We start from the raw sequence: 21,378 nt of genomic DNA, 5'->3' as shown, positions 1-21,378 counted from the left end.
AATAACCGCCCTGGCAGGCGGGCTGCTGCCGCGCTGCACTCAGGTTTGATCCCTGCGTTCTTCAAAGCCGCTGCGTGGAACTGCGGCCTCCTGCAAGTGCTGGGATGGCCGTGCTCAGATGTGCTGCAGGGCAGCAACCATCGCAGGGCCTGCAGCCGGCTGCCAGCCCGGCTCCCGGCGGCTAACGCAGGCACCCAGCGCAGGCCCCGGCTTTGATTTTTGCCTCCTTTTCTGTTGACTGTTGTTGTTTATAGCGAGCAGCGGGCGCTGAGTGGCTGCGAGCAGCCATGTGGCAGCTCCTCCTCAGCAGCAGCGGGAAGCCGCTCCCCCACCGCTCCATGGCTGCACTGCTGGCACGGCCGCAGCCTCTCCTGTGTCAGATGCTGCACGCAGACCTTCGTGCTGTTGGGTAAACCGTGTGATGGGATAATTAAAAGAGAGCAAATGAGCACGAGTGGCACCCGCTGCAAGCCGTAGAGCCGTGCTGGAGCCCAGCCAGCCCCTCTGTGCTGCCTTCCTGCGGTACTGTTGGGTAGCGTTGACCTCTGAGTCACCGGCCCAGGAACTCGATGAGTTCTGCAGCGTGGTTGGTGTGTCACTGGGAGATGCTGCTGGGGTGCAAAGCGCCGATGCTGTCCGTCAGCTGGCTGCTGTCAGCAGCCTGGGCTCGTGTCCTTGCCTTACGTTTAGTTTACAAGGATCTATAAAAGCTGATGTCAGTGCTGGGGCACGGCGTGCCCGGAGAGCAGCTGGAGCGGCCGCTCGGCTCCTGGGTGAGCAGCAGCCCTTCTGCTTCGCGTTTCTTCTTGCACACATCCTCCTGCTGTCCAGGTGCAGCACTCAGCCATCCCTGCTGCTGCGTTCCTCGGGGCTGCACCTTGCCCTGCTCATGCTTTGAGCCTGTTCCTTTCTGTCACGCATTCCAGGGCACGTTTTGCGCTTTCCATCTCCACGGCTGAATTTAACCTCTTCAAAGGCTTTTTTCTCATACCCCAAGCTCTGTTGCTGTCCTCATTTTGTACAGGCCTTTTTATATTCTTTTATATTCTGCAATATCTCTGCCCTTCTCTGCATGCTGCTGCTGACCCGTGCTGTGGTCAGGCTGGGCACAGCAGCACTACACTGCATGGGGCTCAGTGACCCCGTTCTCAGTAGGTCTGAGTGCTGCTGTGGGACAAAGGAGTGCAGCTCTGGTGTCTGTGTGCATACTGAGCAGTGGGTTTGTGGCGAGGGAGCTGGCAGCACTGTGAGCCCCAGCGTGCTCCATCTGGAGGAGCTGCTGGCAGCACTCAGTGCAGGGTTCCCAACAGCATTCTGTTTGCACTGGAGCTCTGATCACTTTCCTGCCTTTTACTTGCTGCAGAAGTTGAGCTTGCGATGAGACAAGCAGGTTTGGAGGCGCAAGTTGCACATTTATGTTTAAAAACTTCCCTGATCCGATGGCCGTGAGAAATGGGGCAAGGTGTGCTGGGTGGAGCAGCAGCTCCAGCTCCTCTTGCAGGGTTGGTGGCCTCCTCTGTTTGGCAGAAATATCCAAAAGGAAAACCATCCCCAGCAGCAGGCAGCAGGGCTGTTGGTTCTTCTGTCCTCAGTCCCGAGCTGGGGCTCTCAGCATTGAAATCCCACTGAGCTGAAGGAGAGTTCGAGGGATGCAGCACTGGTGACAGGGGACGTTCAGACTGGATGACCTTGGAGGACTTTTCCAGCCTTGGTGATCCTGTGATCCTGTGCCTTCAGGGAGGGGCTGCAGTTGCTGCTGTGCTCCAGCCCTGCCCCATTGCCGGGGGTTACGGTGATGGCTTTGCGGTTTGGCTCGTGTTCCTGCACTCTGGGTTCTCTCTGCCCGCTGTGCTGCTGGCACAGCTTTGGCAACACTGCTGGCCACGTGTGTTCAGTGCAGCCGTGTGCCTCACCGCCCTGCAGCCGCTCTGTCATTTCACACTGCTGTCAGCTGGGAGCCTGTGAGTGCTGCTGAGCTCTGCTGGCATTAGCAACAATGCGAGTGCCCAGCACGGAGTTTAATGGCTGGCAGCCAGGCTGAGTGAGAGCACCATGTCTCAGTGAGCTGCTTGGCAGGCTCTGAGCACGCCTCCATCGCTGCAGGACGGTCTGCTGGTTGCTTGTGGCCACAAATTCTGTTTGTTTGGTGTCTGCAGTCTCACAGCGCTGCGCACAGGATGGTGGAAGGCCTCGTGGTGCACTGCGTGCTCTGCACTGTTGGTTATGTGAGCAGGAGCTGCTGGGTGCCGAGCTGCCTGCTCGTCCTCTAGGGGTTCCATTGCTGTGGTCTGCCATATCACTCCTTCTCCTCTGGTTAGGAGTGCACAGAAGTTCTGCTGAGCACTTGCTGGATTGCTCTGTTTGCAGCGCAGGGTGCGTCGCCTCTCGAGAGATTTGAGTTCCTTCAGTCGCAGCTGAGCCTGGAGTTCTGCACAGGATAAAAATAGCAGGCGGTAATTAATGCACGTCCTCGGCGAGCCCAGCTCTGCTGCTCTCTCCTGACATGTTGCACTGCTGCAATTTCCTCTCCTCCTCCGAGGGAAGAGATGAATTAATCTCTGCACGGGTAGGAAGGAAAACGAGGAGGTCAGGAGCGGGACGGGAGCAGGGCTGTGCAGCGGGACGGAGCAGGCTCTCCCTGCAGTTCAGGTACATTCATTTCATTAATTACTGCTGCCAAGCTCTCGTGCACTTACCCACCACCTGATACTTTTTTTTCCCGTATCTCCCATCCCGTAAGGAGCTTTGTTTTTAACCAGGAGATGCCCCGGCAGAGAGCGAGGCTGATGAAGCAGGTTCTGTCACACAGCAGTGAGGGCTGTGCTGCTGGCTGCACTCCAGCGATGTCAGCATCCCACAGCACAGGGCTCCCACTCTCCTGGAGCACCCAGGACGTGTTTGGGACGTGGCACTGTGAGCAGGGTGCTTCTCCCAGCCGCCTCTGGCTGCCCATCGGTCAGAGCTGCTCTTTGCTGCTTGCTTTGCTGTCTTTCTGCTTTTTGTTGTTACTCCTTGAAGCTCTTCCCTCCCATTTCTCAGCCTGTTCCTGGAATGCACCATGTGTGTTGGTTTTATTGAAGCTCGGTGGAGCAAGGGCTGCTCCTGGCCGGAGCTGTGGCCCGCCTGCATCTCTCAGTTGTTTTTTGGAGAGAGAAACAAAGCGCTGTGGGATCCTGCCAGGCTGTGTTCTTTTCTCCCTGAAGCTGAGCTCTGCCCAGGCTGTGTCTCAGGGCTGGGAAGCTCACTGCTCACGGTCACATCATCAGCACACCTCTGCATCGTAACGTCTTTCCCAGGAGTGCATTCCTGAACGTTCTGGCGTTTATCAGCCTGCCTCTCACGTGGCAGAAAGATGAAAATTCATCCTAGAGAGACAGAAGAGGAGTTGGGAACGGCACAGAATCCTTCTGGTAGAAGAGAAGTCGTGGTTTGCAGCCATCCCACCCCCCAGGGTTCGCTGGCCCAGATGGAGAGCTGCCTTTGGCTGTGACAGCACTTGCTTGGCAGCTCCTGGTGTGATCCATGTGGGCTCCGGAGGGGCAGCGAGGAGAGGGGCTGCGCTGGGCTGGGCTGCGCTCCCTTCGTGCTGTCCCTTATTTTTATGTTTCTCCTGAGCTCTGTCCTTTTTACTTCTAATCAGACTCATCTTTTAAATCCTTCTTTGTGTGATAGTTTCGCTGTATGAAAGCTGACCTCGTCTGTTTCAGCTCCGTTGAGGTGGTTGTGCCCATCTCAGCTGTGTGCCAAGCGTGGCCCTGTGCGCTCTGAGCTGGGCTTACAGCGCGCCGCGCTCTGCGCTGCTGTGCCAGGGGGAACATTTGTTGCAGCAGGCTTTAAATTTAAACTTGGGGTGTTTCCAATGAATTAAATATGAACATAAATAATGCAGCTGGTAACGTAGCTTCTCTGCAATTAAATGCAGACGCTCTCATTTTGTCTCTGTGCTTCCAGGTTTAGATGCGCTGCGGCATCCATCCCGACTGCTTCTGGTAGAGGCTGGGGGGTGGAGAGCTGCTGACAGCACAGGGGTCTCAGTAGGAGGGGTTTTTTGGAGCTGTGGATGGGGCACTCAGTGTGTCACAACAGCAGTGGTTGGATGGAGCAGCATCCCATTGCAGCAGGTTGGGGCCTTTGGAGTTTTTAGGGCAGATCCCGTCGCAGTGGGTCTGTCCTTGGTCTGTCCTTGCTGCTGGGTGACACTGGGGCTGGGGAGTGCCCTGCCGTGCCGTGATCACTGCTTTCAGGGGGAAGCAGATAGAGAAAGTCAGGAAAAAAAGCACTGTACATGTACACACCTACATTGTGGATGGCTTTTGGGTATGGAAAGGAAGAGAAGCTTTGCCCTTCTCTTAAGCACATGCAGCCACTCCGCTTAGGAGATGAGCAGTGAAGGACTGCCACATACCTTCTGATTCAGAGCTACAGACAGCTGTTGTTGCCTTTTCCCTGTGGTCTTATTCCAGTCACAGAGCACCCAGGCATTGCTCACTGGGGGCCCTTTGGCTGCACTGCTGTGGGAAGTGGGGCTCTGCCTTCCTCTCCAGCTGCATCAGGGCCACACTAAAGCTGTACCCTATGGAGCAGAGCACTGAGCTGCTCCTCTTGTGCCTGCTGTCCCCGTGGGGAGAAGGGCTGCTGGTTCTGGGGCCAAGGCGATGGATCTGTGTTCATCAGGAGGCATTTGTGCAACGTGGGGTGAAAACATCGCTGTTCTCCCAGTGGTGCCATCAGTCAGCATTGCAGATGTTCACATGCTCTGCAGCTGGGGGGTTTTCTCATGGCTCTTTCTTTTGTCCTAGGCGTCTTCAGTTACGTAAAGGCGAGTCGCTCCCACGATAAAGACGGCAGCGGTGATAGAATGCGGAAACCAGGGCCTCAGAAAGGTGAGCAGTGCTGCACAGGGCTGAGCAGAACCACGGCTGGGGGGGCACAGGGAACGTGTTGGCAGTGCCCCACTAGGAGCAGAGCGGGGCAGGAGTGTGCATGGACATGGCCACTGCCAAGGTGCCCTGGCTGGTGCTGGGTCACAGGACACAACCCCTGCTGCAGACCCAGTGGTGCTCCAGCCGTGTGTGTGGCCAGCAGGGAGCTCATCTCAGCTCTTGGAGCATGGGGGAAGGGAGCAGCAGAGCAGGGCGCATCCTCCACAGCCCTTTGTTCACAGCTGTGCATGCATATGGGGCTCGTGGCAGGAGATTGCTATTCTCAGTTTATCTCCTTCCTTTATTCTTCTCTAGCATCTCCTTGGCTTCTCTTACAATGGTGTTAGTGGTGAAGTGTCCCCTTCCCAGCTGCTTGTCCTTTAATGAAGTATGAGCTGCAGGAGAGCAGGATGGGGCTGGCTGCAAGGCTGGCTGCAGTGTGAGGGCAGCAGGAGTAGGTTCTCCTTTTCCTTTTAAAAACAGTCATCTTTTGGACACATGAAGACGGATTTTCCAACAGCAACAGTGCTTATTCTGTAGTGAGCTGTACCCCAGTGCAGTGCTGCTCTTACCAGGGTTGTCACTGCATGTGGGAGGCAGGGATAGCTGTGACCCTCACTGACACAAGTGCTTTGTTTCTTGTCATAGCCATAGACTGGAAGGATGGTAAGAAGCACAAGTACGGCCGCCCGCCAGAATCCCCCTCCCAGTACCAAGGTAAGAGCTCACATCCTTTCCCTTTCTTTTATTCCTTAGAGCATCATTTCAGGACGTTGATGCCCCTTCGGGGGCTGAAATATATCAGTGGAGCCCAAAGCAGGAGAAGCTCCATTTGCATTCTGAGCTTCAGGCTGACTTTAAATGCAGCAGGACAAGAACATGGGCATGAGGTGCAGAGCTGCACCGCTCACAGCTGCTGCAGTTTGACCTTTGGGTGCCCAGAGTGCTTTGCTTGTGGGAAATATTTGTGAAGGTGAAGACGTCAGAGCACAAAGCTGACGCTCTGCCTGTGAGCACTGCCCATCCATATCGTACTTGCTCTGCTTAGAAGTGCTCCAGGATCAATCCCTGCTCTACTGAGTGTCAAATGCCATTTGTGGAGGCACGTGGCTGCCTCTGAAACTGACACTGCACCGTGCCGGATCGCGCTGAGCAGTGCCTGACAAACAGCTCTTAAGGGACAGCTGTTGGGAGGGCTCCATGCAATCCCATCTGTGCTGGGCCAGGGCAGCTGTTTCGAAGGCCACTGGGCATTGCTGGGCTCTGTTCTCCCCATCGCTGCAGCAGTTAGTTTGTGTGGCCATAAATGCCAGAGGGCCACAGTGAGAGGGCACTGCCTGCGAGCAGCTCCTGTGCCAAGAGCACAGAACCGCCCGCACTGCCTTCCCTCTTGTTGGCTCCTGTTTGAACTCTGTTTTCTCCCCGCAGGTCACTTTACCTGGGAGAAATACCTGAAGGAAACATGTGCTGTCCCAGCGCCCGCCCATTGCTTCAAGCAGGTGAGGGGCTGAGTGAGAACAGGAAACCTGAGGGAGGTGGTCTGCAGCCCGGGAGTGCTGTGCTGGGGGTGGTCACCCTTTTGGCATGGGGGGATGCTTCATGGTCTCAGAGGCTTAACAGAAATCAGCATGTGCTGAAGTAGAGTCGAACATACAGGGTTAGATGCTGCAAATGCTAGCACAGCACCAAAGGGCCGGATGGCGGGGAGCTGTGTGGTGCTCGCAGGGCTGGATGTGCTGGCTCTAACGGTCCCCTCTTTCCCTCGCAGTCCTACACTCCTCCTGCCAACGAGTTCAAGATCAACATGAAACTGGAAGCCCAGGACCCACGGAACACCACGTCCATGTGCATTGCCACGGTGGTGGGGCTGACGGGCGCCCGCCTCCGCCTGCGCCTCGACGGCAGCGACAACAAGAACGACTTCTGGCGGCTGGTGGACTCGGCTGAGATCCAACCCATCGGGAACTGTGAGAAGAACGGAGGGATGCTGCAGCCTCCTCTGGGTGAGCTGAGCTTCAGTGAGCACCCGCGTCGTCCCTGGGGAGAAGCAGGATCAGTTTTCTCACGTTTCTGTCCCTGGGATGGAGCCCAGCACTGTCACAGCAGTGCCATCCCCTGCAGCTCGCTGAGCTGTTGGCCAGGGGTGCCACAGCTCTGAGTCCTGCGCACACTGTGGAGGTGCTTTGGGTTGGAGATGCAGGAGCTGTTGGTGCACAGATGAGCAGCCTGCACTCTTGCAGCTCAAGCTCAGGCTCAGCACGTGCAGGCTGCACTCCTGAAGCTCTCCCTCTGTGCCTCAGAGGAGAATTGTGTTCTCAGCTGTTTGTTTGGAAAGGTCCCAGGGCCGCTTACATCTCCTGGAAGGCACAGAAGCAAAGGAACTGCAGAGCCTGGCAGTGCTGGAGGTGGAGCAGCTTTGATGGCCTTGCCTGGGCGTTGCCTGTACACAACCAAGACAAGTCCAGCTTCTCCCTCCTTGGGCTGTGTTGGTGGCAGTGCCACAGACTGGCTGCAGAGCCTTGCTGTGCCCACAGCACATCCCCTGTGCTCACCTTCCAAGCAGAGCTCTGCACCGGCGTCCATAGAGATGCTGTGCCAGGGAGCTTGAAATCCTCATGCACAGCACAGCCAGGAGAGCTGTTAGGGCTCAGGCACCCATGCCATCACTGCTGGCCCTGCCACTCACTGCAAGAGCATTTCCACTTTCATTTTGTGCCCAGGTGGCTCAGCAGCTAAAGCAGGTTGGCTGGGGTCTGTCTGATGGGGGAACGATGGCTGGAAGTCCTTCCAGTGATTTAAGTGCTGCATAGAATGAAGGGATGCTTGCAATATTCCATCTCTTGGTACTCACTGTACTCATCTGCAGCTTGATGAACAACCAGGGTAGCCGCTCTCTGCTTCCAGCCCCATCTCCACTTACACACATTTTCTGATGCTGGCTCAACAACGGGCTGATTTCCCATTTTTCTAACGAAGCACAAAGATTAACATGCTTTTAACTGTGGTCTAGTCTGGTCTGGAGGTTGGCGAGCCTGCACACAGCAGGGGGGTTGAAACTGGTTGATCTGTGAGGTCCTTTCAACCCAGGCCATTCTGTGATTCTTTCGCATTCTGCTGCCAGTCGCTGTTGCAGCGTCTCCTTAAAACCCTCTCAGGGCCCCCAGATAAAATCAAGCCCATCTATAGCGATGGAAGAAACCTTCAGTGGAAAACCTTGAGTTAGAGGGGTTTGGGCTTCTGCTTTCCCTGGAGCATCGTTTGTGAGCTGTGCTGGAAGCACAGTGGCCCCAGGTGCACATCTGGCCCACCTGCCATGCAGTGTGGGATGCAGGATGCTCACATCACACCTTCCTCTTCGTGTTTGCTCTGGGTGGAGCCTGCTGTGAGCCTTAAAGCTGCCGTGCTCTGTGTTGCCTCCTCATGTGCTGTTGTGTGCTTGCAGCCCTGGCCCAGGTGGAGCTCAGAGCTCCAGCACAGCCAGCCCTGCTCCTGCTCAGTTCCTGCTCTGCCTGCTTGGAGTTTTGCCAGCAGATGGCAAAAGAAGTAATCGAGCTGCAGAGCAAAAGTCATTTCTGACTGTGCCAAAGGAGGTCAGTGCTGTGTCCAGCTCTGTGCTGTGTCTCCCGTTGGTCCCAACAGGAGTGATGCTCTTGTGCCTGGTGAAAGCACTCAGCAGAGCACTGTGCTTCCTGTCTGCAGGGTGTGTGAGCCTGCAGCTCATGCCATGGCATTCCTGCACTCTGTGTAGCACTGCGTGCACACACTGCTGCTCCCTTTCCCTGCACACTTGGTGTAAGAGGTCCCATGGGTTTGTCCCTGAGGTTTGTGGCAGCTGCTGTGGGTCTCACAGGGGTGGCAGAGGGTCTGTGGGGTGTGCCAGGAGGTGTGTGCTAAGCAGCAATGGGCATCAGGAGGCTGTTGTGCACACACTGCAGATCTGTGTTGACTTCAGGGCGACGCTGTGTGCAGGGGCTCCTTTGTGCCAGATCCTGCTGTGCTTCTCATGATCCATTTCTGCTTTCTCTTTGATCTGAATTTCCTTTTCTTTTAATTATTTCTTTGTGTGTGTGTGTGTGTGTGTGCCTTTCAAACAACAGAGCACTTCGGGCTCTGGCAGCTCTGGACTGAGTGCCCTCAGCCTTCCTTGGGTGCTCCAGCAGTGAGGGGTGCAGTTGGAGCAGTGCTGAGCAGCAGGCACAGCCGTTGTGCACTCACTCACACACTCAGATCTCAGGGATTTGCAGTTTCCTTCTCACTGATTTCTCCCCTTTCTGTCAGAGCAGCTGTTTGTGGCTGCAGGCTGGGGGCTCAGTCTCAGTGCCCATCTCTGCTCTCTGCCCGCAGGCTTCCGGCTGAACGCCTCCTCCTGGCCCATGTTCCTCCTGAAGACTCTGAATGGAGCAGAGATGGCTCCCATCCGGATTTTTCACAAGGTACTTGGCTGTTTGGGAGCACATCCCCCTCCTGCATGGGGGACAAGCGCACTACCAGCATTGCCATATGCTGCTCCCCCTGGCAGCTCCGTGCTGCTGCTGCTGGCTCAGGGTAGGGCTCAGTGCTTACACAGCACCGTGTGGGCTGTGCCCAGCAGCCCGGGGATGCGAGCTGGGCAGCTCACAGGGCTCACAGCCACCCCATCTGCTCCATCTGCTCGTGGAGGTGAGTGGCGATGGAGGGGCAGCCCTGCTCCAGCTGGGCACCGCCGCTCTCTGAGCTCATTTTCCTTTTCTCATAGGAACCACCATCTCCATCCCAAAACTTCTTCAAGACAGGTATGAAGCTGGAGGCGGTGGACAGGAAGAACCCTCACTTCATCTGCCCGGCCACCATTGGGGAGGTGAGAGGTTCTGAGGTCCTCATAACATTTGATGGCTGGAGAGGTGCCTTCGATTACTGGTGCCGATATGATTCCCGGGACATCTTTCCCGTAGGCTGGTGCTCGCTGACTGGAGATAATCTGCAGCCCCCTGGAACAAAAGGTAAGGCCCCCTCACTGCCCAGCACTCTTGCACTTGAGGATACGATAAGGGAACCGTGAGCATTACTGATTTTATGCCGTGGGGCTGCTCCTGTTTGCACTCCTGGTGGTTTCCTGGCGTGCTTCGTGCCGTGGTCTCCTTTGTGAACATGAAAAAGCACAGGCATGAGCAGGAGCGAAGCGTGAAAGCTGTGTGATGCTCCTGAAAAGGCCTTCGTGTGTGCTCTGCTGTTGCTGAACTCGCCTTTCCTCAGGGAGGCTGAGCAGCTCCAGCTTTCATTGCTCTTAACCGGGGTGGAGAAGCAAGCTGCTCCGGGGTCGTGGGCAGCAGTGGAGCGAGAATCCAGAGAGCCCCTCTCTATTATGAACAGAGCAGAAAGTTGATTCTGAGGGTCAACCTAAAGAAGGAGGGTTGTGGCTCACCTCGTTAAAAGTCACATCTGGAGAGGGCAGCAATGAGTGAGATGTATGGCTCAGGGCACAGCAGAATGGAGGGGGAAACAGTGGCTGTGATAAGAAGGAAGAGATGAGGGTGGGTTAACGGCTGTCAGTTCTGGGCAGCGTCCTGGCAGGGGTGTGTGTGGAGGAAACCTCCCTTTACCAGAGCTCAGCCTTGCAGAGAAGAAATGTCTGCTGCTGGAATGGCATCCCTAGCTCTGCTTGTGCACAACGGAGCACGTTGCTGCTGAGGGGCAGGGAGGTGCTGCAGCCTTCCCTGCAGTGTGCCCCCCCTGCTGCAGCACTCTGATGGTGGGCAGTAGTGTAGCACAGCATGCTGGCCTGGACACAGCGCTCAGGGCAGCCTCCATCTCTCAGCACCGTCGCTGCCCTGGGATGTGTTTGTTAAGTGCTCGGTGTCTGCAGGTGGAGCTGATGCTCAGGCACCAGGCTTTCCACTTAACGTGATGCAGCACTTCTTCTGGTTGCTGCTGCTTGGTTTCTCTCCCTCCTGCAGAGAAGCTCGTTGGGAACGCAGGCGAGCGCTGCTCTCAGTGCTGGGAGCAGTGGCCCCACAGAGCTGCAGGTCCGTGGCTCTGTGTGTGCAGCAGAACCCCTGTTTGGGAGCTGGTGTCACGTCAGCATCATAGCTGCACTTTTCTTCTGTGGTCTACCTTGAAGTTTTCTCGTAACCTGCAGAGTTGCAGTGCTGACTGGGCTGGAAGTGCTGCTCCCTCCCTAACACCATGGTGTAGAAGACAGAGTCCTGGCTGCTCGATTCTCTCCTGCAGTTCAGACTGATGCTGCTGAAGAAGCAAGTCATGCAGCCCAGGTGTGCAGTGCTGGCTGCAGTGCTTTCAGGTGCTTTGGAGGTCGTCCTGCATTTGCTCCATCTGCAGAGCATCCAAAGCTGTGTTCTGTTTGCACCCCGTGTCTTGGAAGGGGGAGAAAAGTGCTTTGGAGCCCAGGCAGCCTCCTGAGCACAGCTGTGGCACTCAGGGAAGCGCTGCTGCAGCACGTGTCCTCCTTGGTGCTTGGTGCTGAGCATCCAGCCCTGCTCACTGCACAGAGCAGCGTGTCACAGTTCTCCTCCTGATCCTGGTATTTTTATAACTTCTGAAGGGCTTTAAAAAGAACAAAAGATGGAACAAAGCACACCCACCCACCGCTCTGCTGGCTTCTTGTGCTCTGAGATATCAGAGATGCCTGGCTAATGTTTCACCAGGAAGCCAAAGCTCAAAATGCACTTCAGACAAGAGCAGAATGAGCAGAAACTGCAGGAATGCCCCAGAGTGGCCTGAGCACCACGGGAGTGTTTTGGTTTGACCTGGGGGATCAGAGTGAGTGGGGATCACACTGCAGTGTGCTTGGGGTGGGGGGCCATGGGGTGCAGTGTGGGGGAGACCTGCTGTGAAGGTGACTGCAGACAGGCACAGTGTTTTCTTATCCCTTGCATTGGAACTGTGTGCCCCGGTGGGCTCAGTGCTCGTGGGTTGGGTTGGAGCTGGGCTGCTGGCTGCTGCTGGCAGCTGCAGGGCCGGGCCCAGGTGCTGTGAGCTCCTGAGCAGCGCAAGCTGGGGCTGCCAGCACTGAGAGCTCCTTGCAGGGCTGCAAGCACAGCCGGCTGCAGGCTGCTGCAAACCAGTGCTGCTCACACACTGAGAAGGATGCACTCTGCAGAGCAAATAACAGCAAAACACATGTTGAGTTTGCTGGGAGCAGGAGGGGAGCTGGCAGGGGAAGGGGATGCAGAGATGGGTGCTGCTGGCAGCAGGAGGTGTTCAAGTGGGCTGCAGGAGTTTTTGGGGAGGGGGAGGCTGACGGGCAGCTGTGGGGGACGCCCACTTGGCACTGCCTTGTCCCGTACCCAAACACTTCGCCTTTGTGTTGTGACAAAAAGGACACGTGGCTCAGCTCACCCTTGATTTCCTATGGAAGGTGGTTGGCTCGGTGGGCAGGGTTGGGCGGGTGGTCGACCTCCTGGTGCCCTGCTACCCCTGGTGCTGCCCAGGGCTGCAGTCATTCCTTTCATCCCTCATTCTGTGAGCAGGGCTGTTTGTCCCCATCTCTTTGACACCGTGCTCACCACGTGTGTGTGTGGAGGTGGTGCTGAGTGCTGTCCCCAGGGCTCTGTCTGGGAGCAGTGCTCTGCCAGCCCAGGGGGCTGCGGGGTCCCTTCCAACCTAACCGAGCTGTGATTCTGTGATGTCACGGTGCTGCCTGGTGGGTGCAGAGCACTTAAGTTCCCTCCTGTACCCGGAAGAAATGGAGAGCCGGGTTTTGGAGTTAGGCAGATCTGCGTGCTCAGCAGAATGCCTGCACTGGTGACAAGCGTTTGGACGTCCCCACTCGGCACAGTGCTCCGTGCCTGGTGCCCAGCTGGTCTCTCATCTCACCTGCCTTGTTGCTGTGCCGTCCCCGGAGTGCTGGGGTGAATCCTGCTGTTGTGCTGTGCGGCCATCCCGTGTGTTGAGCCACTCGTGGCACTTCACCCTGTGCCGTTGGTTCTGCCATTCAGTGACACGTGAGAAGTTCCTTCAGCTGTGTGCTCAGCCTGAGCAGTGCAGTGGGACCCCTCAAACATCAGCTCTGAGCAAAGGGCTTCTACCTGTGCTGTGCCCAAAGGAGCAGCCACAGAGCTGTGCTCTGCTGGGCTTTGCAGCCCGCTAACAGGAGCTTTGCAGCCTGTTGTGTGGATGCTTCTGCTGTGACATCCAGCATGCTCACCTCGCTGTTCTCCACAGCTGTGTCTCTCCCCATCTCCTGTGGGCTGCACTGATGCCCTTTGAGCTCCTCCTGCTGTGTGGCACTGCAGGACCCTGCTGTGTGTCAGTGGGGAGGAGCGCTTTGCTCCACTCACTGCTTTGCCTGGCAGCAGCGGGGCCTCGTGGTGCCCTGCTACCCCTGGAGCTGCCCGGGGCTGCAGTCATTCCTTCCATCCCTCATTCTGTGAGCAGGGCTGTTTGTCCCGTCTCTTTGACACTGCTCACCACCTGGCAGCCTTCTCCTCGTCCCGTGGCTCTCAACCTGTGCGAAAGCTTTGCAGCTGCTCTGCAGAGCCCTGAATTGAAGAGTGGCTCTGTCAGGCACACTGGAGCCAGCTCATGCTGTCCTGCTTCTTTTACTCATCCCTTTGGTGTTTAAAGTCTGTGTCAGGGTTCCCCTCACTCTGGCAGCAGCCCGTCACCTCCTCCTGTGCACAGTCGTGTTGAGCACACAGCCAGGCTCCCAGCTCTGTGCGGTGCCAGAGGTGTCCATGTGTGTCTTGCAGTGCAGCAGGGGTTGCTGCTGTCTCCTTGCAGCAGCAGTCGGAGCAGAAGGGCTGTCCTGCACCACCAGCCGCAGAGGGGCTGAGGGAAGGACTGAGCAGTGCTGGGGGCAGCGGCCGCTCCAGGATTTTCCCACATGACGCTGTTGGAAGATGGAGGCTGCTCTTGTTTTCATCCTCGCCTGATTTAATTACATTTGCTTTCTCTCTTTTTATTTCAGTTGTGATTCCAAAGAGCCCTTTACCTGCCTCCGAAGTAAACTCGGAGAAGCCTAGCATGCACAGTAGCACAAAGACTGTTTTGGGGCATCAACAAGGGCAAGGGCGTCGCAAAGCAGGGAAGAAGCGTGGTCGAACGACCAAAGCGCTCATCCACCAGCCCATGCCTGCGCCCTCCAAATCAGTGGAGCCTTTGAAATTCCCCAGAAAGAGAGGCCCCAAGCCTGGCAGTAAGGTAAAAGCTGGTGCTGACGCAGGCGGGTGCAAGGCAGTGCTGCATGCGTGTGTCTGTGCACGTCTGTCGGCAGCGGTAGGAGAGCAGAGGGGAGCGCGGGGCTGGGAGCTGCCGTGCCCTCTGGGGCCTCCCCATGGAGAAGCCGTGGCTCCTGAGCCCTGTTGGCCGTGGGGTAGCACGGCTCGGGCTGCAGTGCTGGCAGGGCGGCTCTGTGCCCGTGGTGCAGGGCTGGCAGGTCTGGGGCTCGTGTCCCATGTGTGGGGCACACAGGTGTTGAGCGCGTAGGTTCTCGAGGCTCCCCGTCGTCGCCGCGCCGTGTCCTGTGGTGCCTTGATGTTGGATGCACTGCAGCATGTAGCGATCGTGGGTGGTGGAGGAGAGCGGGGGTAAAAGGAGAACTATCCTCCTCTTTTTCTGCAGAGGAAACCTAGGACATTGCTGAGCCCAGCACCCACCTCTCCAACCACCAGTACCCCTGAACCCGACACAAGCACTGTGCCCCAGGACGCTGCTACAGTCCCCAGCTCTGCCATGCAGGCTCCCACAGGTAAGGCTCTCGGGCCGCATCCCTGGAAAGTTTGCACACATGGGACTGCAGCCATCGGGACGCCGCAGGGCACTGCTACTTCTTGGTGAGCGCGTGCGCCGGCAGCAGCAGCAGAGGAGGCCCAGCTCTGCGTAGGGAGGACGGGAGAGAGACGTGAGCTCAGCTCAGCCTTTCCTCTGCCCCCACCCGTATCGGAGATGTCGGTGGCTGTGGGTCCATCCGATGGGCACAGGGCTCCCAGTCCCTGAGCTGCCCCTGCTTGGCAGTGACACAGAGCCCTGCAGGGCCTGCACAGCCTCAGGGCAGCGGGCTGCAGAACCGGACCTGCCGAGAGCGAGGCTGTGCTCGGGGCAGGGAGTTGGGGCACACAGGGACAGGAGGGAGCGGAGCAGTGGGAGCTCTGTGTTGCTGGGTGGTAAAGCTGGGTAGGAACGCAGCGCCGGTCCTCATGTGTTTGAGCAGTGGATGTGAGTAGGGCCCTTTGTTTCCCCAGAGCAAAAGCAGCTCATTCTCAGGCACCTGAAGCATCCCGCTCCCCTGGAGCTCGGGCTGCATCCCTTTGCTTGCTGTGCATAGTGCAGCTGTGCTGCCTGGCTGAAGCAGGCCTCTGGGGGCTGAAAGCTGGGGAGCAGCCCCAGGAGAAGTGGCAGCAGCAGCAGAAACACCTGCAGGAACACTCCAGAGTGGTTCCCCAAAGCGAGACTGCTGCCAGCTCATGGGCAGTGGCTGTGCTGGATTCACTCACGTTTTGGGAGCACTTTGACAGTCTTTGAAACCCAGGCATCCCTCGGGTTGGACGTTAGGCATCTTTCCTGTGCCTTCTTGAGTGGGTTAATGGCAAACACGTTTCTCATCTTGGCAGTTTGCATTTACTTGAACAAGAATGGCAGTGCTGGGCCCCACTTAGACAAGAAGAAAATTCAGCGGCTGCCGGACCACTTTGGACCAGCTCGAGCCTCTGTTGTCCTGCAGCAAGCAGTGCAGGCCTGCATCGATTGCGCTTACCATCAGAAAACAGTCTTCTCTTTCTTAAAACAAGGCCACGGGGGAGAGGTCATCTCAGGTGAGAACTGGCCTGCAGCACTTTGCCTTCGGAGATGTTGTGGCAAGAATCTGCTCACTGGAAGATGAAGCTTGGCACTGTCCTGGGCCAGGAGCAGACAGAAGATTTCTGTCTTCTCTTCCTTGCTGAGCAGCTGGTGCAGGGCAGGGGCATGTCCTTGGGGAGCAGGCATCACCTCCATCCCAGCACTGCTGGGCCCCAGGAGAGGATGGCACAGCATGGGTGGGCGCTCCGCAGCTCCCGGTGGAAGGAAGAGCCGTGCCACGAAGTCTCTATTCCCCAAGCCCCGGTTTTTAATGCCCCCAAACCCCTGCTGAGCTGGCCATGGGAGCGCAGCCATTCCTCCCCCCATCCCACAGCCCCACTCCCACAGCCCGTCTGGGCCGTGCTGGTGGCTCTGGTGCAGAGCGGCGATGCGGAGATGCAGCAGCTGGTGGTGCGGCCGCCTGCCCTTGCCAGGGCCTTACGTGTTGGGCTCTGTTTGTTTCTGTCTCCAGCTGTGTTTGATCGGGAACAGCACACTCTGAACCTGCCCGCAGTAAACAGTATCACCTACGTCCTCCGCTTCCTGGAGAAGCTGTGCCACAACCTCCGCAGTGACAACCTCTTTGGGAACCAGCCTTTCTCCCAGCACAGCCACGCGCCGCGCTCACACGAGTACGACCACGACAGGTATCTACCAGGTAGGAGCTGGGGCGGGGGTGGCACCGGGGGGACCCCAGGTCCCGTACCCAGCTTTCCCCATCGCTCGGGAGGCGGCAGTGCGTTCTGCAGCGACGCCGTGCTGCTGCCTGCAGCTCAGGGTGCCGTGCCAGACTGGGGGTACGTGGGTGAGCAGCAAGCACAGCTCAGCACTGAGCTCTGCAGGGAGCAGGTGCTCCAGTATCCTCTGAGGCGCCCAAATGCAGTGGTTTCTGGTGAGGGCGAGGGTCGTTCCGTCGTTTGTAAAGGTTGTGTGAAGATGAGGACGTGCTGAACGCGAGGGCTGCTGCTGTGTCACCTCCCACCCTTTGTGCCGCCGTGGGGCTGAGCAGGAGCGTGTCTGTGGGTCAGGGAGCAGGGGAGCTGCCAGCAAACAGAGCTGATGGCTGCTGGTAGGAGCAGGGCTGGTGTGCAGTGCTATGCATGGGTCAGTGTGAAAGCAAGGGCAGGAGGAATGCCAGGACCACTGTGAGTGGGCACCACTGTTACGTGGAAGCTCTGCTGCACAGCAGCCAGGGCTGGTTCCTAGCCTGCGTCTGCTCTTGGCAGCTTGGTAGCCACATCTTCTCGTCTCAAGCAATGCTCAAGGCCACTGTGTTCCTGCACAGCCACTGCCATTGCTGTGTCTGCAGCCCCAGCAGTGTGCCCTGCACCTGCAGTGTCTGCATTGGCTCTGGTGCTCAGCTCCTGATTTCTCTCTGAGCAGGCACTGTCCTGCCTGGCCCAGCCTGGGAAGGCAGCAGCAGGTCTCTGCAAGTGTGTGCCACACTTAACCAGCAAGACACCGAGCGGTGCTGCTCTGCAGTGGTGTGCAGGTTTGTTGGTGGGTGCTGCTCGGCTCTGCTCGGTCAGTGGAGCAGCACAGTGCTCCCACTCTGCCCCATGTGTGCCCGCTGCCTGCACAGCTGTTGGGGCGCAGCTCACAGCACACGGCACTGCACCCTGCAGCCAGCACTGCAGCATCCTGTCGGCTGGGGGCTGGGCTGAGCCCCCTCAGAGCCGCCTGCTGCTCCGTGCCTGCCCAGCGAGCGTCTGTGTCCATCGTTCCCTGGGTCCTCCTGCCTGATCTCCCCTGCTGCTGGAGGGTCTTCGTAGCGTTAAGGCGTCCGTTGCACTGAGGGTGTTTTCCTTCTGTTGTGTCCTGCTCTGCCCATCCCCTCATCACCCCCATCCCTCCTTTGTTGACTGTAACACATCTCCTGCTGGGCGAGCGCCCGTCCTCTCTGCCACCGTCCTTTATGCCGCTGTGTGGTGCCAGCCCCGTGCAGCTGGCCACCATGGGGTGACTGACTGGAACCTGCAGAGCACTGCTGGATGGCCTGAGGCTGTGAGAGGGAGAGATGGGACGGGGCTGAGCTGAGCAAAGGTGGCACTTGGGGTGAAGATGGCAAAAAGCACTGCGGCCCTTGGTGAGCTTTGGCCCTGCGCTTTCCGTATCTAGAACTCACGGAGCGAAATGCAGAGTGCTGTGTGGGCTGGCTGCAACCTGGGGGGTGGTGGGGCACATGGATGCCTGTGGCACGGCCCGCCTTGCTTCCCAGCAGCTCTGAACAGAGCTTGTTCTCTTTCCCTAGACAGAAGCAGTTCGTTAGACGGCACTCTGCAGGGACCAGGCCGGGGCACAAAGCGCTATTGCCAAGATTCCCCTCCGTACAGTGCTCCTCTCTCCCCCAAGTTACCAAAGAATGACCGTCACCCACTGGAAGGTGAGCACAGCATCTCTTCCCAGCGCTGCAGGCACAGAGCTGGGAACAGGAGGGGTGCAGGAGGGGTGCTGCTGGCATGGGAGCTGCATGGAGAGGGACAGAGCGGTGCTCAGGGCACGGAACCCCCACAGCAGGGTAAATGGAACATAGTGGGGGTCCTTCCCAGCTTGAGAGCTGGCAGCCAGGAGCACTACAGCGGGGCAGTTAACCCACATCTGGGTGCCGTTGCTGTGTCACTGCTCCTAATGCAGCCCCATTGCTTCAGTCTGTCTGCCTCTGAGGTTTGCTGCAGTGTTGTGCACGGGGCTGGTTGTGCACAGGTTGGTTGTGCAGTGCAGCCTCGTGGCTGGAAGCTGCCCTTTGCCTCATGTTCCTCGCAGCCACGCTGAGCTGTGTGCTGTCCCTCCTTGTTGCACCTCCCAAAGCAGCCGCAGTTGTTGGTTTTGGGAGAAGTGGGAGTTTGTCTCGTGCTGGGGATCCATACAGCCTCACACTGCTTCTTGAGCACACCATTGTAATGTGTGGGAGCGTGGCCACATCAACACAGTGACTCTGTGTTCATTGTTGGACTGGAGGCGTTCTGAGGGTGAGCTTTGCACCCTTCATGCTGCACCACTGCAGCCCTGCGTGGCCATTGTCCCTGCATGGGGGTGCAGGGCCTGGCTGCAGTGTGGCAGCCTCACAGAGCCCAGATGGATGCTTGGGTGACAGGAACGACTTCACCTCTGCTGATGGCAATGTTTGTGGCGTGGCACAGCGCTGTGCAGCTGATGGGGTGCAGCCACGAGCAGCAGCAGCGCAGGCAGAGGGGCTCCTGGTGCACAGAATGCCCCGTGTGGTTGGCTTATGGACACTGCTCACTGTGACATGGGGCACCATGCACTGCTGGGACTGGCCAGGGATTCTTTGACACAGAAATTGTATCTCACAGGGCAGCTCATGCAGCACTGGGTCTGCCTGGGGGTTGGGTCATGTGTGCTGTAGTAAATGCACAACTGCGCTCCTCCTTTGTGCACAGAGCTGAGCAGCACTGCCCGGTACCCTGCAGGTCCGTGCTGCCCTGCAGTCCCACAGCCTGCACTGCTGCCCTCAGTGCAGGGCTGCAGTGCTCAGGTTCCTCTCTGGGAGCAGTGGCAGAGCACTGGGCTGCAGGCAGGTCAGCAGAGTGGCCGCTGCGTGAGTCCAGCTGTGGGGCAGCTCTGGCTATGGGGCACTGGGCCCAGAGCTGGCCGTGCTGCTTGCTACCCTCAAGGAGGGACAGGATGGCCACATGCACTGACTGCAGCCTGTTGCATTCCAGGTGAAACCTTCGTGCTGGGAGACGGCCCTCCTGGGCCCCTGGAGCCTCGCATGGACCCCATGGACTCGGCCCTGAACGCCGTCAATGCCTCCGGTCACAGCCGAAGCTCCAGGGAGTTCCGCCTGCAGGGATACCGGCACCTGCACCAGCCCTGCAGCCTCAGCCAGGGCAGCACCTCCACGCTAGGCAGGCTCGGCTCCACGGGTAGGAGCACACGGGGGCACTGGTGGGCACAGGCTGGGGGAGGGAGCGCTAGGCAGTGCCAGAGCTGGGATCTGTCGGGGGGCTGCGATGCATGCTCTGTCCATCCAGGCCCTCGCTTCAGGCAGGTGGGGAACGGGAATGCACGACTGCAGGTGCTGCTGCATGCATGTGGGCAACAGCGCTCTGTGCTTGGGGGGGAGTGGTGCTGCATGGGCGTGCATAACTCCGCCCCGTGCTGTGCTGTGCCCCAGGCGCCGAGCGGTACCGCGAAGGAACACGGCTCAGCAGCCGCGACCCCTCGTGCTGGACGGTGGAGGAGGTGATGCAGTTCATCCGGGAGGCGGACCCGCAGCTGGGACCCCACGCTGATCTCTTCCGGAAGCACGTGAGTGTGTCTGTCTGTAGCAGGGCAGGAAGGGCAGAGCAGGGGTGGCAGGGTAGGGCACAGCCCAGCCTGAGCTCCGGTGCTCTTTGTGTTCACGGAGAGCTCAGCTCATGGCAGCACTGAACCACACAGAGCTCTTCCTCTTGGAATCCTAAAATTCACTTCGCTGCAAACTTCTTCTGGCAAGAAGCACATTGCAAGTACGGCTTACAGAGTGCCCTGCTCTGAAGCTCCTATAGAAGAGCTGGCCTCGTGCCACTGTCAGTGGGGGCTGGGACGGCGCTGGGTTGCCCGGCTCTGATGGCACTGCATTTCCTCATCCCGACAGGAGATCGACGGGAAGGCGCTGCTGCTGCTGCGCAGCGACATGATGATGAAGTACATGGGGCTGAAGCTGGGCCCGGCGCTGAAGCTCACTTACCACATCGACAAGCTGAAGCAAGGCAAGTTCTGAGGACGCCCAGCAGGACGGCCCCCGCGCTCACCCGCAGTCCGTCCACACGCACCCATCCACGCCACCGCCCGGCTGCAGGGACGCAGCACGCAGAGCCCTGAGCCCTCAGCCCCTCCTGCCCCCCTGGATGCTTGGCCACGTGGAATAGGGTGGGTGTCCGTCCCCAGCCCCCAGCACTGCCTGTCTTCCACGCCAGCACGGAGCGGCTCAGCACCGGCCCCCCCTGGGGGTCTTCCATATTTATTTGGGACTGGGGAGGCCCAGGAGATGGAGCGAGCTTGGGGGCGGAGGAGCAGAGCTGGGCACCGTGGGACTCATCAGCCCTTCTCCCTCCCTCACATTTTTTATGAGGAGTTGCCCGTTGAAAACTGACTTTTTTTGTACCTGATGTCAAAACTCACAGCTCCTGGGGATTTATAGCTGGAGGTGCAGAGCCCATCTCCCCGCAGCCGTCCTGCTCCCTGCAGCTCCTTCCCAGCTGGGCAGGGGGCTCTGTCTGATGTATTTATTTGCGATGGCACTTGGGCTCTGAGCAGCAGCAGGCAGGACCACCGAGCAGAGCCCCCGCACTGCCCTGGGAGCAGCCAGGGAGCTCCCCTGAGCTGCTTCATCCCTGGGTTACCCCCAGTGCTGCCCCCCAGTGCAGCAGGGGGACGCCAGGGGCTGGGGGGGGAGGGGACAGGTTTACCCCTAAGGGGAAAGTTGCAAAAAGAAAAGAAAAAACAAAAGGCAAAACCTGCAAACCCAAAGTGACAGAAAGGCTTTCGTCATACAGCACTGCCAGCACTGCGCTCCCTGCTCACAGGGGGGGTCCCACAGAGGGGGGTCCTGCACCCCCACCCGTACCTGCGCCGCTCCCGCTGCAGCCAGGCCCCCACATGGGCTCAGCCCATGTTTTCCTCTGCACTTATTTTACGTCAATTTGTTTATAAATAAAAGAATAACGCAGAGCTGCTG

The 21,378-nt window shown here is 58.3% G+C and overlaps 1 protein-coding gene across 3 annotated transcripts; it reads left to right on the top strand.

The window, feature by feature from the left end:
• The first annotated feature begins 3,149 nt into the window (after window positions 1-3,149).
• On the top strand, window positions 3,150-21,362 carry SCMH1 (Scm polycomb group protein homolog 1). Of its 3 annotated transcripts, none has more exons than XM_042812997.1 (14): window positions 4,482-4,883; window positions 5,571-5,639; window positions 6,351-6,421; window positions 6,691-6,925; window positions 9,267-9,355; window positions 9,658-9,901; window positions 13,828-14,060; window positions 14,481-14,607; window positions 15,470-15,670; window positions 16,168-16,353; window positions 17,947-18,078; window positions 19,379-19,582; window positions 19,834-19,967; window positions 20,296-21,362. In XM_042812997.1, the coding sequence occupies exons 1-14, from the start codon at window positions 4,778-4,780 to the stop codon at window positions 20,419-20,421; spliced, it is 2,157 nt and encodes a 718-aa protein (XP_042668931.1). In that variant the 5' UTR covers window positions 4,482-4,777; the 3' UTR covers window positions 20,422-21,362. The 3 variants fall into 3 exon arrangements, with proteins under 3 accessions (XP_042668932.1, XP_042668931.1, XP_042668933.1); XM_042812999.1 differs by lacking the exon at window positions 20,296-21,362 and having other exon boundaries at window positions 4,485-4,883; window positions 19,379-19,405; window positions 19,485-19,582; window positions 19,834-19,924; XM_042812998.1 differs by lacking the exon at window positions 17,947-18,078 and having other exon boundaries at window positions 3,150-4,883.
• The last annotated feature ends 16 nt before the right edge of the window (window positions 21,363-21,378 follow it).

The sequence above is a fragment of the Centrocercus urophasianus genome, unplaced genomic scaffold (assembly GCF_019232065.1).
Source record: "Centrocercus urophasianus isolate 14NV4802_14NV808 unplaced genomic scaffold, USGS_Curo_1.0 seq_1332, whole genome shotgun sequence".
Classification (NCBI taxonomy): Eukaryota; Metazoa; Chordata; class Aves; order Galliformes; family Phasianidae; genus Centrocercus; species Centrocercus urophasianus.
This window is presented reverse-complemented; position numbering and strand designations above follow the sequence as displayed.

Coding starts and splice junctions, on each gene's coding strand:
- SCMH1 (XM_042812997.1), top strand. CDS start 4,778: ATGGCTCTTTCTTTTGTCCTAGGCGTCTTCAGTTACGTAAAGGCGAGT. Junction 14,061..14,480: donor GCCCCAAGCCTGGCAGTAAG/GTAAAAGCTGGT, acceptor CTTTTTCTGCAG/AGGAAACCTAGGACATTGCT. Junction 16,354..17,946: donor CCACGACAGGTATCTACCAG/GTAGGAGCTGGG, acceptor CTCTTTCCCTAG/ACAGAAGCAGTTCGTTAGAC.